Source organism: Oncorhynchus masou, chromosome 31 (genome assembly GCF_036934945.1).
Source record: "Oncorhynchus masou masou isolate Uvic2021 chromosome 31, UVic_Omas_1.1, whole genome shotgun sequence".
Classification (NCBI taxonomy): Eukaryota; Metazoa; Chordata; class Actinopteri; order Salmoniformes; family Salmonidae; genus Oncorhynchus; species Oncorhynchus masou.
The window spans coordinates 77,896,701-77,916,497 of record NC_088242.1 but is presented as its reverse complement, the minus strand read 5'-3'; the positions used below and the strand labels follow the sequence as shown (position 1 = coordinate 77,916,497).

General features: G+C 40.9%; 1 protein-coding gene across 1 annotated transcript in view; it reads right to left on the bottom strand.

Annotated features, from left to right (window-relative positions):
- cmip (c-Maf inducing protein) overlaps nucleotides 1–18,266 on the bottom strand; it is a 44,964-nt gene extending 26,698 nt beyond the window's left edge. Inside the window, exon 1 of the mRNA XM_064952034.1 lies at nucleotides 17,370–18,266. Within this exon, the coding sequence (XP_064808106.1) occupies nucleotides 17,370–17,696 (327 nt within the window). The 5' untranslated portion in view covers nucleotides 17,697–18,266. The remainder of the gene's footprint in view (nucleotides 1–17,369) is intronic.
- Between the last annotated feature and the right edge of the window lie 1,531 nt (nucleotides 18,267–19,797).

Sequence of the window (19,797 nt, the reverse complement as noted above, 5' to 3'; positions counted from 1 at the left end):
ATTTATCTTCAGAGTTCGTACTGTTCGGTGATCTAAACTGGGATATGCTTAACACCCCGGTTGCCATACAATCAAAGTCAGATGCCCTCAATCTCTCACACAATTGATCAAGGAACCTGCCAGGTACAATCCTAAATCCGTAAACACGGGTACCCTCATAGATATCATCGTGACCATCCTGCCCTCTAAATACACCTCTGCAGTCTTCAACCAGGATCTCAGTGATCACTGCCTTATTGCCTGCATCCGTAATGGGTCTGCGGTCAAACGACCACCCCTCATCACTGTCACACCTTCCCTAAAACACTTCAGCGAGCAGGTCTTTCTAATCGACCTAGCCCGGGTATCCTGGAAGGATATTGACCTCATTCCGTCAGTAGAGGATGCCTGGTTATTCTTTAAAAAGTGTTTTCCTCACCATCTTAAATAAGCATGCGCCATTCAAAAAATCTAGAACTAAGAACAGACATAGCCCTTGGTTCACTCCAGAACTGACTGCCCTTGACCAGCACAAAAACATCCTGTGGTGTACTGCATTAGCACCGAATAGCCCCCGCGATATGCAACTTTTCGGGGAAGTTGAGAACCAATATAGTCAATTAGGAAAGCAAAGGCTAGCTTTTTCACAGAAATCTGCATCATATAGCACAAACTCCAAAAAGTTCTGGGACACCGTAAAATCCATGGAGAATAAGAGCACCTCCTCCCAGCTGCCCACTGCACTGAGGCTAGGAAACACACCAATAAATATACGATAATCGAGAATTTCAATAAGCATTTCTCTACGGCTGGCCATGCCTTCCACCTGGCTACCCCTACACCGGTCAACAGCTCTGCACCCCCCACAGCAATTTTCCCAAGCCTCCCCCACTTCTCCTTCACCCAAATAGCTGATGCAAAATCTGGACCCCAACAAATCAGCTGGGCGAGATAATCTGGACCCTTCTTTCTAAAATTATCCGCTGCAATTGTTGCAACACTTATTACTAACCTGTTCAACCTCTATTTCGTATCGTCTGAAATCCCTAAAGATTGGAAAGCTTCAGTGGTCATCCCCCTCTAGAAAGGCAGGGTAGGATAGATATAGGTCTGGAACAGTTTGGGTCTAAAGTCTTTGAAAGCCAAGTTAACAAAACAGATCCCCAACCATTTTGAATCCCACCGTACCCTCTCCACTATGCAATCTGATTTCTGAGCTTGTCATGGGTGCACCTCAGCCATGCTCATGGTCCTGAACGATATCATAACCACCATCAATAAAAGACAGTACAGGGCAACCGTCTTCATCGACCTGGCCAAGGCTTTCTACTCTGCCAATAAGAATGTGGTTATTGACAGACTCAACAGCCTTGGTTTATCAAATGACTGCCTTGCCTGGTTCACCAACTACTTCTCAGATAGAGTTCAGTGTGTCAAATCGGAGGGCATGTTGTCCGGACCTCTGGCAGCCTCTATGGGGGTGCCTCGGGGTTCAATTCTCAGGCAGACTCTTTTCTCTGCATACATCAATGATGTTGCTCTTGCCACCTCTACACAGACGACACCATTCTGTATACTTCTGGCACATCTTTGGACACTGTGTTAACCAACCTCCAGATGAGCTTCAATGCCGTACAATACTCATTCCATGGCCTCCAACTGCTCTTAAATGCTAGTAAAACTAAATGCATGCTCTTCAATCGATCGCTGCCCGCAACCACCTGCCCGACTAGCATCACTACTCTGGACGGTCCTGACTTAGAATATGAGGACAACTACAAATACCTAGGTGCCTGGTTAGACTGTAAACTCTCCTTACAAAATCACATTAAGCATCTCCAATCAAAAATGGAATATACTATTGGCTTCCTATTTTGCAACAAAGCCTCCTTCACTCATGATGCTAAACATACCCTCGTAAAACTGACTATCCTACCGATCCTTGACTTCGGCGATGTCATTAACAAAATAGCCTCCAACACTCTACTCACCAAACTGGGTGCAGTCTATCAGTGTCATCCGTTTTGTCACCAAAGCCCCATATACAGTGGGGCAAAAAAGTATTTAGTCAGCCACCAATTGTGCAAGTTCTCCCACTTAAAAAGATGAGGCCTGTAATTTTCATCATAGGTACACTTCAACTATGACAGACAAAATTAGGGGAAAAAAAATCCAGAAAATCACATTGTAGGATTTTTTTATGAATTTATTTGCAAATTATTGTGTAAAATAAGTATTTGGTCAATAACAAAAGTTTCTCAATACTTTGTTCTATACCCTTTCTTGGCCATGACAGAGGTCAAACGTTTTCTGTAAGTCTTCACAATGTTTTCACACACTGTTGCTGGTATTTTGGCCCATTCCACCATGCAGATCTCCTCTAGAGCAGTGATGTTTTGGGGCTGTTGCTGGGCAACACGGACTTTCAACTCCATCCAAAGATTTTCTATGGGGTTGAGATCTGGAGACTGGCTAGGCAACTCCAGGACCTTGAAATGCTTCTTACGAAGCCACTCCTTCGTTGCCCGGGCGGTGTGTTTGGGATCATTGTCATGCTGAAAGACCCAGCCACGTTTCATCTTCAATGCCCTTGCTAATGGAAGGAGGTTTTCACTCAAAATCTCACGATTCGTGGCCCCATTCATTTATTCCTTTACACAGATCAGTAGTCCTGGTCCCGTTGCAGAAAAACAGCCCCAAAGCATGATGTTTCCACCCCCATGCTTCACAGTAGGTATGGTGTTCTTTGGATGCAACTCAGCATTCTTTGTCCTCCAAACACGACGAGTTGAGTTTTTACCAAAAAGTTATATTTTGGTTTCATCTGACCATATGACATTCTCCCAATGTTCTTCTGGATCATCCAAATGCTCTCTAGCAAACTTCAGACGGGACTGGACATGTACTGGCTTAAGCAGGGGGACATGTCTGGCACTGCAGGATTTGAGTCCCTGACCGCGTAGTGTGTTACTGATGGTAGGCTTTGTTGCTTTGGTCCCAGCTCTCTGCAGGTCATTCACTAGGTCCACCCGTGTGGTTCTGGGATTTTTGCTCACCGTTCTTGTGATCATTTTGACCCCACGGGGTGAGATCTTGCGTGGAGCCCCAGATCGAGGGAGATTATCAGTGGTCTTGTATGTCTTCCATTTCCTAATAATTGCTCCCACAGTTGATTTCTTCAAACCAAGCTGCTTACATATTGCAGATTCAGTCTTCCCAGCCTGGTGCAGGTCTACAATTTTGTTTCTGGTGTCCTTTGACAGCTCTTTGGTCTTGGCCATAGTGGAGTTTGGAGTGTGACTGTTTGAGGTTGTGGCCAGGTTTATTTTATACTGATAAAAAGTTCAAACAGGTGCCATTAATACAGGTAACGAGGGGAGGACAGAGGAGCCTCTTAAAGAAGAAGTTACAGGTCTGTGAGAGCCAGACATCTTGCTTGTTTGTAGGTGACCAAATACTTATAGTTCTCTGCTGCCAATGACTGGAACGAATTGCAAAAATCACTGAAGCTCGAGACATATCTACTAGCTATCAGAGCAGCTCACCGATCATTGCACCCGTACACACCCCATCTGTAAAGAGCCCATACAACTACCCCATCCCCGTATAGTTACTTATCCTCATGCTCCTTTGCACCCCAGTATCTCTACTTGCACATCATCTTCTGCACATCTATCACTCCCGTGTTAATGCCAAATTGTAATTATTTCACTACTATGGCCGATATATTGCCTTTCCTCCATAATCTTACTACATTTGCATACACTGTATGTACAGTTGAAGTCGGAAGTTTACATACACTTAGGTTGCAGTCATTAAAACTTGTTTTTCAACCACTCCACAAATTTCTGGTTAACAAACTATAGTTTTGGCAAGTTGGTTAGGACATCTGCTTTGCGCATGACAAGTAATATTTCCAACAATTGTTTACAGACAGATTATTTCACTGTATCACAATTTCAGTGGGTCAGAAGTTTGAACAGCTTGGAAAATTCCAGAAAACGATGTCATAGGTTTAGAAGCTTCTGTTAGGCTAATTGACATAATTTGAGTCAATTGGAGGTGTACCTGTGGATGTATTTTAAGGCCTACCTTCAAACTCAGTGCCTCTTTGCTTGACATCATTGGAAAATCAAAAGAAAATCAGCCAAGATCTCTGAAAAAAATTGGAGACCTCCACAAGTCTGGTTAATCCTTGGAACAATTTCCAAACGCCTGAAGGTACCACGTTCGTCTATACAAACAATAGTGCGCCAGTATAAACCCCATGGAACCATGCAGCCATCATACCGCTCAGGAAGGAGACGTGTTCTGTCTCCTCGAGATGAACGTACTTTGGTGCAAATCAATCCCAGAACAACAGCAAAGGACCTTGTGAAGATGCTGGAGGAAACAGGTACAAAAGTATCTATATCCACAGTAAAACGAGCCCTATATCGATATAACCTGAAAGGCCGCTCAGCAAGGAAGCAGCCACTGTTCCAAAACTGCCATAAGAAAAGCCAGACTACGGTTTTCAACTGCACATGGGAACAAAGATCGTACTTTTTGTAGACATGTCCTCTGGTCTGATGAAACAAAAATAGAACTGTTTGGCCATAATGACCATTGTTATGTCTGGAGGAAAAAGGGGAGGCTTGCAAGCCAAAGAACACCATCCCAACTGTGAAGGGCGTGGGGTGGCACTTCACAAAATAGATGGCATAATGAGGATGGAAAAGTATGTGGATTTATTGAAGCAACATCTCAAGACATCAGTCAGGAAGTTAAAGCTTTGTCGCAAATGGGTCTTCCAAATGGACAATGACTTAATGACAACAAAGTCAAGGTATTGGAGTGGCCATCACAACGCCCTGACCTCAATCCTATAGAACATTTGTGGGCAGAAGTGAAATAGCGTGTACGAGCAAGGAGGCCTACAGACCTGACTCAGTTACACCAGCTCTATCAGTCGGAATGGGCCAAAATTCACCCAACTGATTGTGGGAAGCTTGTGGAAGGCTACCCGAAACGTTTGACCCAAGTTAACCAATTTAAAAGGCAATGCTACCAAATACTAATTGAGTGTATGTAAACTTCGGACCCACTGGAAATGTGATGAAAGAAATAAAAGCTGAAATATATCATTCCTTCCACTATTATTCTGACATTTCACATTCTTAAAATAAAGTGGTGATCTAACAGACCTAAGACAGATAATTTTTACTCTGATTAAATGTCAGGAATTGTGAAAAACTGAGTTTAAATGTATTTGGCTAATGTGTAAACTTCGACTTCAACTGTATATTTTCTATTGTGTTATTGACTGTATGTTTGTTTATCCCAAATGTAACTCTGTGTTGTTTGTGTCGCACTGCTTGGCTTTATCTTGGCCAGGTCGCAGTTGTAAATGAACTTGTTCTCAACTGGCCTACCTGGTTAAATAAAGATGAAATAAAATAAACTCCAGGGAACGTGTTTCCACTGCTCCAGAGTCCAATGACAGGGAGCTTTACACCACTCCAGCCAACGCTTGGCATTGCGCATTGTGATCTTAGGCTTGCGTGCGCTGCTCGGCCATGGAAACCCATTTCATGAAGCTCCGGACGAACAGTTCTTGTGCTAACGTTGCTTCCAGAGACTGTTTGGAACTTGGTAGTGAGTGTGGCAACCGAGGACGCGCTACAGCACTCGGTGGTTGCATTCTGTGAGCTTGTCACTTTGCAGCTGAGCTGTTGTTGCTCCTAGAAGTTCTCTTCACAATAACAGCACTTACAGTTGACCGGGGCAGCTCGAGCAGGGCAGAATTTTGATTAACTGACTTGTTGGAAAGGTGGCATCCTATCCCATTATTTTTATTTCTACTTTGCACATTCTTCCACTGCAAATCTACCATTCCAGTGTTTTACTTGCTATATTGTATTTACTTTGCCACCATGGCCTTTTTTTGCCTTGACCTCCCTTATCTCATCTCATTTGCTCACAGCGTATATAGACTTGTTTATACTGTATTATTGACTGTATGTTTGTTTTACTCCATGTGTAACTCTGTGTCGTTGTATGTGTCGAACTGCTTTGCTTTATCTTGGCCAGGTCGCAATTGTAAATGAGAACTTGTTCTCAACTTGCCTACCTGGTTAAATAAAGGTGAAATAAAAATACATGTAAAAAATTACGTTACCACGTTGAAAGTCACTAAGCTCCGCAGTACTGGCCATTCTACTACCAATGTTTATCTATGGAGATTGCATGGGTGTGTGCTTGATTTAATACACCTGTCAGCAACGGGTGTGGCTGAAATCGCAGAATCCACTAATTTGAAGGGGTGTCCACATACTTTTGTATATACACAAATCTATTTATGCATTTTTTGATCTTAGACGTTAAAGGTTAAAAAAATATTTTTATTTAAAAAATGTTATACAAAATTAAGTAATTTGACAACCCTGTTTGTAAAAGAATGGACATTTGAAATAGTTTCACTATTTTTAATAATATCATAATAATATCATTTATTTAGGTGTCCAGGTAGTTGGGGCGGCAGGTAGCCTCGTGGTTAGAGCGTTGGGCCAGCAAACGAAATCCGAGCTAACAAAAACATGTGTCGGTCATTGTAAATAAGAATTTGTTTTGACAAGTTAAATGAAGGTTACACTTTTTTAGCTGTCTTAAATAGTATAAAACACGTTTTTCTAACTTCAAATGGTGTCTCCCAGCCGAAACAGTTCGGAAGAGTTCGTGCATATATTTTTGTGAAGTTTTGGACATCCGGCTGTTCGGACACACCTTTTTTTCTTGTGGTCGCTGGAGTCGACGCCCCTTCGTCAGTGATTGGTCAACAGTAGAGATTCAATAAAATCGGTTGTCATTCAACGAGAGAACTCATTTTCATGCAAAATATTTTAAATGAAAATAATGCACCAAACATTTTAGATGTAAAATTGCGCGACTAATAAACATGAACGATTTCTAGAGTTCTTAGATTAATTCGGACTATTTTGAGAAAGTGTATACTGGCTACAGCACTATTGCCGCTTTTGTCAATACTTTTTCCTAACAAAAAGCTATTTTGGGAGTTTGCGAGCACACTCCTTCGGATAGCCGCCCGCCGAACTGAAGTAAGCAGACGCCTTTACTCACGAGACTCAAGAGGGAGGGTGCGCTGCGCTCTGCTTGTTTCAGTAGAAGGGTGCGGGCGAGGGAGGCGCAGCGACCCGTGTGTGTGACAGTCCGTGTGGAAAGGAGCGAGAGAGCGATAGACAAACTTGGTATGATCAATAACATATGGCTGCAACATCTGGTCGTGCCTGTCTTGACTGCATCAATTTGTTGTAAAGAAGCTAGCTAAAATATTAAGGCACATTGTCTATTTTGCTGCGCTCCCTGTATGTCTACAACAACTCCATTCATATGAAACAACAGCCTATAGTACCTGTTCGTAGATCATTGTAGCATACTCCTAATTTAGCCAATTTATTTCCGTAATTTTCATAATATTTTGCGTTGACTAGAAATGGAGCCTGTGACAGTTGAGCAGCTTTGATTGACGGACAATAACAACAAGCTACATGTGTGAAACGTGTATAGGCTAGTAGTGCGTCTTTTTGTATGGGTAGCTCATAACTTGTTTTATAGAAATGTAGAATGTAATGGTCTATCCTTGTAGTCTATGTAGCAATGTTACATAGATAATGTACTTTGACAAAGCGTTATTTGTTTTCCTCTCGGAAATGAATATTCTCCCAAGTAATCGAATATTACCATCCGTTCAGGTTATTTGAATAACCCATCCCTAGTTTAAGCTTTTAAAATTATATATTTTCCAGTGATTAAGACATGTCTTATGGGGTTTGCAAAATAGGTTAACTTTGAGCACCTTTATCTCTTGAATGTTTTACCATTCAGGTCCACTTTCTGAGCTACAATGGGCACATATGTATGGAAAGTTGTATGGTAAAAAAAAAAAAAAAGAAATGTTGTCAAAAAGTGATTTGATTTACAGTTAGACATCTAACCTTGGATATTTGGGAATTGATACTGGTAAAGTAAATGGTATACACAGAAAGCAATAAACTACTGGTAGACGTTTTTCAGCTGCATGACTGACTGTTTATGGTCACATGGCCCGAAAAGTCAACAGAATGTGCTGTCTTCATCTCTCTACAATATAGGAGACCAGAGCTGTTCTGTTTTGTGTGACACCCTCCCATCAGTCAAACCAACAGGCTCTTCCTTTTACTTCTGATACCCTCCCTCTGCATTAACACACCGGAGCCATTTCTTTATGTGACGTTTTTCCGGGTAAATTCAAACACAGTTCCTTATTTAACGTCGCCCTCAGTCAAGCCAACAGGTTGTTCCTTTATTTGCATCTCTCTCAATCTCTTCTGTGTGATAGAACAAACAAGCAGTTGCTCCATGTGTCTCCCTCCCCGTGCAAAAGAACAAACAGGCAATTCCTTTATTTAAATCTCTCTCCCTGGTTGATGGAGCAAACTGGCGGTTCAACGTCTCCCTCACTCTGAGATCGAGATCAAATCAAATTGTCACATGCGCCGAATACAAGGTGTAGACCTTACCGTGAAATGCTTACTTACAAGCCCTTAACCAACAGTGCAGTTCAAGAGTTAAGAAAATATTTACCAAATAAAGTAAAAAAATAAATGTAACAACGAGGCTATATACAAGGGGTACCGAGTCAGTGTGCCGGGGTACAGGTTTGAGGTAATTTGTCTATGTAGGTAGGGGTGAAGTGACTATGCATAGATAATAAAACAGTGAGTAGCAGCAGCGTACAAAACAAATGGTGGGGAGGTCAATGTAATAGTCCGGTGGCCATTTGATTAGTTGTTCACCAGTCTTATGGCTTGGGGGTAGAAGCTGTTAAGGAGCCTTTTGGTCCTTGACTTGGCACTCCGGTACCAGAGAGAACAGTCCATGACTAGGGTGACTGGAGTCTGACAATTTTATGGGCTTTCCTCTGACACCACCTATTATATTGATCCTGGATTGCAGGAAGCTTGGCCCCAGTGATGTACTGGGCCATACGCACCACTCTCTGTAGCGCCTTACGGTCAGATGCCCTGCAGTTGCCATACCAGGCAGTGATGCAACCGGTCAGGATGCTCTCGATTGTGCAGCTGTAGAACTTTGAGGACCCATGCCAAATCTTTCCGTCTCCCGAGGGGGAAAAGGTTTTGTTGTGCCCTCTATTCGACTGTCTTGGTGTGTTTGAAACATGATAGATTGTTGGCGATGTGGACACCAAGGAACTTGAAACTCTCGACCCGCTCCCCTACACCCCCGTTTCCTGTAGTCCACAATCAGATCCTTTGTCTTGCTCACATTGAGGGAGAGGTGGTTGTCCTGGCACCACACTGCCAGTTCTCTGACCTCCTTATAGGCTGGTCTCATCGTTGTCAGGGATCAGGCCTTACACTGTTGTTGTCAGCAAACTTAATGATGGTGTTGGAGTCATGTTTGGCCACGCAGTCGTGGGTGAACAGGGAGTACAGGAGGGGCCCCAGTGTTGAGGATCAGCACGGCAGATGTGTTGTTACTAACCCTTACCACCTGGGGGCAGCCCATAAGGAAGTCCAGGATCCAGTTCCAGGGGGAAGTATTTAGTCCCAGGGTCCTTAGCTTAGTGATGAGCTTTGAGGGCACTATGGTGTTGAATGCTGAGCTGTAGTCAATGAACAGCATTCTCACATAGGTGTTCCTTTTGTCCAAGTGGGAAAGTGCAGTGTGGAGTGCAATAGAGATTGCGTCATCTGTGGATCTGTTGAGGCAGTATGCGAATTGGAGTGGGTCTAGAGTACCCGGGAGGATGCTGTTTGACATGCCGTAGCCATATTGTGAAAACAGGAGTGATTTGCATTACACCATCCCTATATCAAATATAGATTTTTTTGTCTAAGAACAAAATACATTTTACAGTGCCTTCAGAGAGTATTCATACTCCTCGGCTTATTCCACATTTTATGTTACAGCTCGAATTCAAAATGGATTAAATAGATGTTCTCCCTCACCTGTCTAAGTCCACACATTACCCCACAATGAAAGTGAAAACGTGTTTAGACATTTTCGCAAATTTATTGAAAATGAAAATACCTCATTTACAGGTATTCAAAGCCCTTTGGCAGCGATTACAGCTGTGAGTCTTTCTGGGTAAGTCCCTAAGAGCTTTGCACACTGGGATTGTACAAGATTGTCCCATTATTCTTTTCAAAATTCTTCAAGCTCTGTCAAATTATTTGGTGATCATTGCTAGACAACCATTTCCAAGTCTTGCCAGAGATTTTAACGCAGATTTAAGTCAAAACTAACTCTAGTGTAGGTTTGGCCTTATGTTTTAGGTTATTATCCTGCTAAAAGGTGAATTCATCTACCAGCGTCTGGTGGAAGGCAGACAGAACCAGGTTTTCCTCTAGGATTTTGCCTGTGCTTAGCTCCATTCAGCTTTATCCTGAAATATTCCACAGTCCTTAATGATTACAAGCATACCCATAACATGATGCAGCCATCACTATCCTTGACAAAATGGAGAGTGGTACTCAGTAATGTGTTGTATTGGATTTACCCCAAACATAACACTTTGTATTTAAGACAAAAATTAAAATTACTTTGTCACATTTTTTGCAGTATTACTTTAGGGCCTTGTTGCAAACGGGATGCATGTTTTGGAATATTTGTATTCTGTACAAGCTTTTCACCCTGTCAATTAAGTTGGTATTGTGGAGTAACTACAATGTTGTTGATCAGTTTTCTATCTTGTAAATCCCTGAGCCGTTTCCTTCCTCTCCGGCAACGGCGTTAGGAAGGATACCTATATCTTTGTAGTGACTGGGTGTATCGATACACCATCCAAAGTGTAATTAATACACATTGCTCAAAGGGAAATTAAATATCTAAAAAAAATGTTTGACCCATCAACCAAATTTGCGAGGCATTGTAAAACATCCCTGGTCTTTGTGGTTGAAATGTACTGCTCGACTGGGGGACCTTGCAGGTAATTGTGTGGGGTGAATGAAGTAGTCATTCAAAAATCATGTTAACTATTATTGCATACAGTGTGTCCATGAAATTTACGTGACACATTTTTACTCCTGAACTTATTTAGGCTTGCCATAACAAAGGAGTTGAATACTTACTCAAGACATTAACTTTCATTTGTAAAAATGTCAATATAATTTGACATTGTGTGGTATTGTGTTTAGGCCAGTGGCCCAAAAAATCTCCATTTAAAACAATTTAAATTCAGGCTGTAACAACAAAATGTGGGAAAAGTTTGGGTATGAATACCTAAGGCACTGTCCAAAACCATTTTTAATTTAACTTATTGTGCGTGTATCTGGACACAGGTGCATGCACAAATGCACCACATATGCATGCATGCACACAAATAGCAAAGCAAGACAAAAAAATAAAGTCACTTGAGAAGTGGAACCTTGCATCTCTGAGAAATTCAAATGAAAAAGTCTATATATTACAGGAGCAAACAGATAGGGTTAATTGAATCCCCTAGAGCACAAGATGTTGAAAAGCCATCTTTCAACCAATTTTGCACACTGGGAACTACCATAAATTGTCAAAGATGCAATATCCTGCACAAGAGCTTGCTGTGGTTGTTTTAATGTTGTTTTCTTCACTTTTGCTTATGGTCTTTCTTCATCTAATTTTGTCTCTTTATTCAGCTTTTCTTCCTTGAGGAGAAGTGGAGTACAGCTCTTCTCACCAACACAGCTATGTTGCCATGGAAACAAGGAGGTGAAATGGAGACATGTTTTTGTTGTTTCCAGGGAGAACCAGGTGGAAAGCATCTCTGTATTCAGGTGCACTGGCAAACTGATCATATGAACGATGAAGACAATCAATGTTGATCTTGCTCATGATATAGTCTAACAATCATAGCAGGTTTCAGTGGTCAGTGTTCATGATCAATTCTTTAGCTCAAGTAATGAACACAATTAATTTACCAACACTGTGCTCACCTTATTCAATTATACCCCATGTGTCTTTATAGGATGTTTATATCAACTAAATTTGAGGATGAATGTATTTTGGCAGCAACATTTTTTATCACACCAAAAAAAGATGGTAAAAAGCATTCATTGTAAATTAATTTGAGAACGTATAGAAGGTACACAAATACTGCCAGGCGCTTCTACATACCGATGCAAATAAAATATGAAAACAGCTATTCACAAAATCCAGCATCAAATCTCTCCTTTCATTGTATAGGCATTATGGGTATTGCTAGCCAAGTACTCTCCACCATTTTCTCATTTGCACATGTTATAAACATCAGAGACCAGTAGATGGCAGTTGCCTCTGGACAGCTTGTATGAAGGATATCCAATTAATGAGACTTCAATGGCAGCCTGAAACTATGAGTGATTAGAGAAACAGAGAACACAGTGGTTTGAAAGGTACATTAGGCTACTTTGTAACACAGCATCAGTTTGCAGAAGGTGAGGTATGGAGGAGTATTAATCAGGCATGACTTAGTGGACCTGAGGTTAATAAAGTCAAGCCATGACGCATTGGGGATTTCTGACTGGTGTATGTGGACAACTCCATATAGTGACTGTGACCTGCACAATATGGCTTGATCTAATAAGAGACAGACTGCAGTGGACGTGCATGTGACAGCAACCATTACCCCGTTTTCTTCAAACAAAAACACACATTTGACAAGCTGTGGTTTTTCTTTTTGCCAATAACTTGATAAACTTTATACTGGTTTTTGTAATGTTATACTAGCAGAGTACTTTAAGCATTCACATCTGCTCCGGCAGGCATGAAGGCTTCCAGTGTGAAAGATGGTAAAATAAAAGTGAAATGGATTATGGGATACAGGGCAAATAGGGTGTAAGCATTTCATCATACAATGCTGGAACATACTATTATGTAACTCACAGAAATATTTGTCTCTTGGCTTAGATTCAATAATGAAAAATAAACAATACAATTGTGCCAACATGCCTTCCCAAATATCATGCAAATGGCCACTTTTCTGTGTCAAAATGAATGATACAGTAAATCGGCTTTATGTGCAGCAAGTTGTAACAAAACAGGTTATTATTACTGTAACTGCATAATAAAGGAACCAACCAGTAGGTTGTAAATTACCAACCAGGCTGCTGTCTGATCAACAAGCTCTAGTGTAAGTGTGAAGGACTTTGAATACCTGAGCCGACAAGGTGAAAAAATCTGTCTGTGCCCTTGAGCAAGGCACTTAAACCTAATTTGCTCCAGAGGTACTGTACTACTATAGCTGACCCTGTAAAACAACACATTTCACTGCACCCATTCATGTGACAAAATATATATTTTTAAATGTACTGGGATTTCACTCTATGAACATGGCAAAACAAACAAAATACATTTAAGGTATTACTTTGGGAAATGCACTGTGAGAGCTGAGACAATCACACTGTGACGCTGACAAAATAGAGCCCAGCCAGGACCTCACCACAGCAGAGGTTCCAAAGGTTCTCATATGATGAACCATGTAAGGGAGGGGGATAATCTAGTTCTGATGCCACATGACCAGCTCACTGCCCTTCCTTTCACCACTCTGTTACTCCCTCCTGAACTGCCAAGGATCCCATGTACTGTATACCGTGTCTGAGTACTGGGTTAAACAAATGTTTATACTTGATAGCACCCGTTCCACTGTTACTGTACAGATTGGGTTACAACAAAGGTGGCAAACTTATGGTAGTTTAGTACCACTTCAGTTAGAAAATCTATAACATTTGTTGTAGCATCTGTATTTGATTTAAAGGGATTTCTGATTAACAACACCCATTGGTCAAATGCACACGAGCTAAAACCACTGCTGATCATAGTTATGGCATACAGCGGGCTACTGCACACTTTTATAATGAGGCCTAAAACGTATTTACTGGGTAGGTGACAAATAGGCCTAAGTCTATATGTCTAAAATTATGATAAAATCACATTTCATTATTGCACACATGTTCTCTTTATTTCTCACTCTACTGAATGTTCTGGCAAAGGGGAAAGTCAAATTTAGGTTAATAATAAGAAACCATGTCAGGGTACTGCAGCTTAATTCCAGACAATAATTCAAATATTCTCTTAAATGGGTGATTATCCCAACAAAAGGAGGATGATCCTGTATTTGAATGAACACTTTGTCTGCCAAGAGGCTCTCTGAGGCTTCTGTGTGTCACAACTGCGTATTATAAATGTCTTCACTTCATTTTACGCTACAATAATAGCTATAATGGAGTATGATGTGAAAAATAGTTTGGTTTTTCAGTCTGACTTTCAGTGTTTAGATTGTATTTTTTTTGTTTAACCAGGAAGGGCTCATTGAGATTTGAAATCTCTTTTTCAAGAGCGTCCTGACCAAGATAGGCTGCACCAAGTCAATACACAATTACAGACATGAACAACTACAGGTAATATAGTAAAAAAAAAAAGAATTCACAAGATCATAAAACAAATAAAATAAAACATTGACAGGTCAGGGAATCAGCCTCAAAATCCTTAATCAATGATTTAAAAATCACCAATTCCAGTTTAAAAGTATCTTGTAAGGCTTTCCAAGCCGATGGCACAGAGTACATGAAAGCCCTTTTACCAAATTCAGTTCAGACATTTGAAACAGTTAGCAGGATAAAGTCCTGTGAACCAAGAGAGTACCCACCAGATTTCTGAACAACAAAAATGGCCAAATAAAAAGGTAGTAAACCCAAATTGGCTTTGTAAATAAAAGTATACCAGTGACTGAGCCTACGATTGACTAGAGAAGGCCAGCCAACCCTTGTATGTAAAGTGGAGATAAAAAGTTGCCTCATCTTGTGTTTTCAGTTGCTTGCTGATATACCTTACTCTCTGTCTAATCTGAGCTCTTTGGGGAGTAGTATGGCCTAACCCTGCTCAACCTCATGTTCTTAGTTTCTGTCTGTTCGTGTTCGCTTCAAGACATAATAGGACCCTTGAGATATCAGAACTGCAAGCTAATCTGTAGGCCTTTGTGAAGGAGGCGTGACAGGAAGTTCTTGTAATGGGTTGGTGTTACGCAAATATGATGCAGGTTCTCAATAGTGACTGGCCTATGCTTAAGAAGAGGAATGATTCACTTTTCTCATATCAGGCCTTCATCTATTTATACTGTAGCCTACCTCATTTGTTGAAACTGAAGCATCCACATGGCTTGGGGTTTTGTCCTAATGTAAATTATGACAGGAAAGGAGTAAGTCTGATAGGAGAAAATGCACCTGAACTTGTGTGGCATGGCTCAAGTTTCAGTCACAGTTTGGTGACCCAATACACAAAGGAAACATAATTCAGGTTGTTTTTAGTACAGAACAACAACAGTTCTGCACTCGATAATTTGCGATTGAACTAGTTATAGACCTGACTTGTCTGACATATAGTCAAACTGGAATTACAATGTATGGGGGAGAAATTATTTCCTTGGGGCTTTAATGTGCAATTTATTGAGAACAGTACCTTGTTATGAATACTATATTGACACATCAAACAATACATGTAACGGGTCTCTTCTAAAGACAGACAGACATTACAGATTTAAAAGTAAGACACTGACTGTGGCCCAAAGAGACCATTCGCCACAGACAACTACACTTCCATTAGTGACGATCCGCCAGACACTGAGCACCTGTTGGACACCTATTAGTGACCCTGTTGCTGAGAGGGACTGTTATTGATAATGGGGTGAGGTGGTTAGTCAGCACTTTACTCTTCACATCTGATAGAATGAGCTGTGAAGGAAGACATAACTTTTTTGTAAAGTTATGTAGTCTACCATATTTTAGGTATATATATATATATATATATATATTCTCATATATTCTCATCAACAACTAGGTCAAGCCACAAAATACTGTCTAATTTGGAGTGTTTGACACTTGTAGCTGTACTGTGCTTTTCATTGAAGCACTGTGGCATTAGTGTGATTATCCACAAGTTAAGATGAGTTGTAAGAATAGCTTTGACAGTATGTGTTCGCAAATTGTAATGCAGTCTACCAAGACAAAACATTTGTGAACAGCCCCATGGGTGACTTGCCGATTGTACTGCAATTAAATTATACCTTGTGCATAAGTGTAATACATTCAAAACACACTGCATGTTCATATTCTTATTTAAGTAACTTATTAAATATATAATTAAATATCCCCACCATTGTTTACTATATGAAGTCTATTCATAATAAAATCTGAAAAATATCAAATGTGGCATTATCAGCTTACTGCATGCGGCATGGGTGAAATTGTTCAAATGGGTGAAAATGTAAAACAAGAAAACAATGTCCTCTTAGAAGACCTGTTGATAAAACAATGCCCTAAGCCTTATGCCAACTGTCCCACTGCCACCAGTAAATAACAGTAACAATAATAATAGCCTAACAGTGATCATGATCATATTTTCTTCAACCATTTTAGATGCATTTAACCAGGAAGTCTCTTAATAAGTTGTGAACCTTTTTAAGAGACCAGACACTTGTAACTATAGGAAGAGTAATATTAATACTATTTGTTCGGTTTAAAAACTCATATTTCATATGACATTCCTGTTGAAAACAGTTTTAATCTATGAGCCATGGCTTCATACAAGGTTTACACAGCAGATCAGAGTCCAATGAGTACAGTAATTTTTTACATCACAGTTAGGATCAATTCAGGAAGTGCATTGGAATTAAATATGATAAATGCCTATTGTTTGCTTCTTGAATTCACTTAATTAAAAACGGAATTGATCCCTGCCCTGGCCTGGGCCAACAGTATTTAATGTGATACAAATCCATAGGAGGCAGCTGTTGGGAGATTAACATTAGGCCCAATTCAGCTTTCATAGACTACAGAAAATGTCATCCAATACATTTGTGAGCATGCCATCACTCACTGCCCACAAAACAATGCTTTAATACAGAAATAACACGTCAGTCCGTGCTTATCTATCCAACCTGAGGACAACAGTAGGCCTAGGCCGCCGAGGACTGAAACCATATCAACAGCCATACATGTTTGATGAACCAATAGTCCTAGAGATTATCAAATGTTATAATGATATGAAAATCGTAGCCAACTAAAATAAAAGCGTAGCAAATAGGAGTCCACTGCACAGTCGTCAGAGGATGTGTGTAGGTGTAGCGACAATAGTGTCACCGAAGGGGGAAAAAAGCAACAATGTTGCGATCTAATTATCAGCTGAGCAAATGGAACTTGGACGGTAACAAAGGAAACTGATAGGCTACATTTTCTGCTGTTAATCACAGAAAATGCGTCAATCGTCGTGTTTAAACGGAGTATTACAAGTGATAACAAAGCCCACATTTAAAAAAAAGACAGCATGGGGGGGGAGGGGGGGGTATAAACATTGTACGTGCACACAATGTTGCAACTCACCGTCGCAGACGCCAGGCTGCAGTCTGTCAAGGTGAGGTGGTGCGGTTCCCATCTCCGTAAGAATTTTGAGGTTAGAATTTTGCTGAGGAAGGTCCGAGGGTGTTTGACCACACACACCTGGATGTCCCCCTCCTGTAGTAGTTTATATCGCATCCCGCTGCTGCAATGGAGAAGGGTTCTCTTGCACGGCCCGGCGCCTAACTTAATATTATTCCCCTCCGGTGGCGTCGGCGCAGACATCTCCCCCAGCAAAGGCTTGCTCTCCTCAGATTGATAGAATTGTTTATTATGTAGCTCGTTTCCCCCGCCGCTGCTGTTAAAATCCATATTCAACTAGTCGCAAAAAGATCCTATAGGTAACAATGTAGGCCTATCTAATATTAGTTTGAATATATATATATTTCAAAAGAAAAGCCAATTGGATTGGATTGTAAACCTTGGGAGCAAAGCTACCGCGATACGACCTCAATTGTTAAAAGAGTGTTGTGGGCGAAAAACAGACACGGCGGAGCCACTGATAGAAAAGCCATGAAAGAGTCTTTGATGGGGGTATTTCAGAACGGAAAAGTAAAAGAGCAGTTATTGGATAGGCAAATAATCCTATATCCACACCATTCCCACTGTAATGTCTATCCTGTCCGCGTTTAGCACCCCCAACGAGCTACTCAATATGTTCGGGCCATGTCCATTCTGCCAGCTCCAGTCCAGATAACATCTTCCACAGATTGAACTCATACAAGTCACGTAGCATTGATAGAAAACACCCAAATCCAAAGGCGACGAGTTTCTTGGTCTTTAAACGGTCATTGGCATGGTTCCTTTTTACTGTCTTTTTCTTCTATCTTCGTGAAAGAACCCAAGCACTTCGATAGAGCCACTTGGATTGGTCCCTTCTCGTTCATGTGATACGAAAGTGACGTCAATGGGGAGGCAAGCGGATGCGCTGTGCGTCTTTTAGCTCCACTGTCTGCTGCCTACTATGTGATAGGAGGGTGTACAGTTTCCTCAACACAAAAATGGAGGGCGCACGACCTACATGTCAATTTTCTCGTCCAGCAGTGTTGTCTCTATTTTTGTTAAAGAAGACTGCGTCTGAGACGGAAATCAATCATTCTACTTAATAAATGTTGCTGGAATCACAGGCGTTATGAATCATAAGAAGACCCGATAGGATACTGAGGGAAACATATGGCAATATTTAATATGAGGATATCCGCCTAATTGTCGGTAGGCTACTGTTTCAATTACAAACCGAAAACTGTTGTAGGCTACAGTTTAATTTTATTGCAAATTCTTTAGCGTTTTGATTCACATTATAATAAACATGAATCACTGACAGTTTCCCTTTAACTGTGAGCTCAATGTTGATACTTCATTCCCAGAATTGATTGATTAGCATCCACACGGTCTGTGATGGGGGACTGCACAACACATACCCATTAAAACTGTTTCAGCAATGGGTCAGAGACTCCCAGTCACATTCTTCACCCACAGTGACAGTATGTATTGATGTTTCCAGATTAAATCTAAGAAAACAGTTGTCACAAACCTACTGTATGTAACAGCCTTTGTTGACAATACAGTATGGGCATGCTGAAGGGTATACTGAGTAGGATAAGTATTGCAGAGACAGAAGAGGGACCTCTAATGCTGCGTTCATAACCAAGTGGGAAGTGGGAATTTACCACATATGACTGGCAAAAATCCACATGAACCGACCTCCAACTGGTAATTACAAGTGGGAACTCATATCATCATGAGCTCTGACGTCACCTTGCTAACAGCATTTTCGGTAGTTAAATGCAACAAAACATTTATAAAAAGCAATCTATTAATATGGTTTTTGAATGGAGTAACTTATTTACAAGCATGATAGCTGTACTTTTAATTTATGGTTTATGCAGCTTGTTGGCCATTAGCCAATCAGCGTTTCTAAATGAATTCAATGCAATGCATCCAACTGGTATTTTTACGGCATCACAACTGGTAAATTCCTACCTCCCACTTGGTTACGAACGCAGCATTGTCTTAAGTAATTGTGCTGGTTCTTTTCATTAACATTCGGAAATTATGTTTTGTTTGTGGGGAGGGACACAGCAGGTAGACCAGAGTTAAGCAATAAGGCCTGAGGAGGTGTGGTATATGGACAATACACCACGCCTAACAGCTGTTGTTACGCACAACGCAACACGGAGTGCCTTAATACAGCCCTTAGCCGTGGTATATTGGCCATGTCTCACAAACCCTAAGGAGCCTTATTGCTATTATATACTGGTTTCCAACATAATTAGAGCAGTACAACTAAATGTTTTGTCAAATCCGTGGTATACAGTCTGTTATAAACTGGGTGGTTCGAGCCCTGAATGCTGATTGGCTTACAGCCGTGGTATATCAGTCTGTATACCACATGTATGACAAAACATTTATT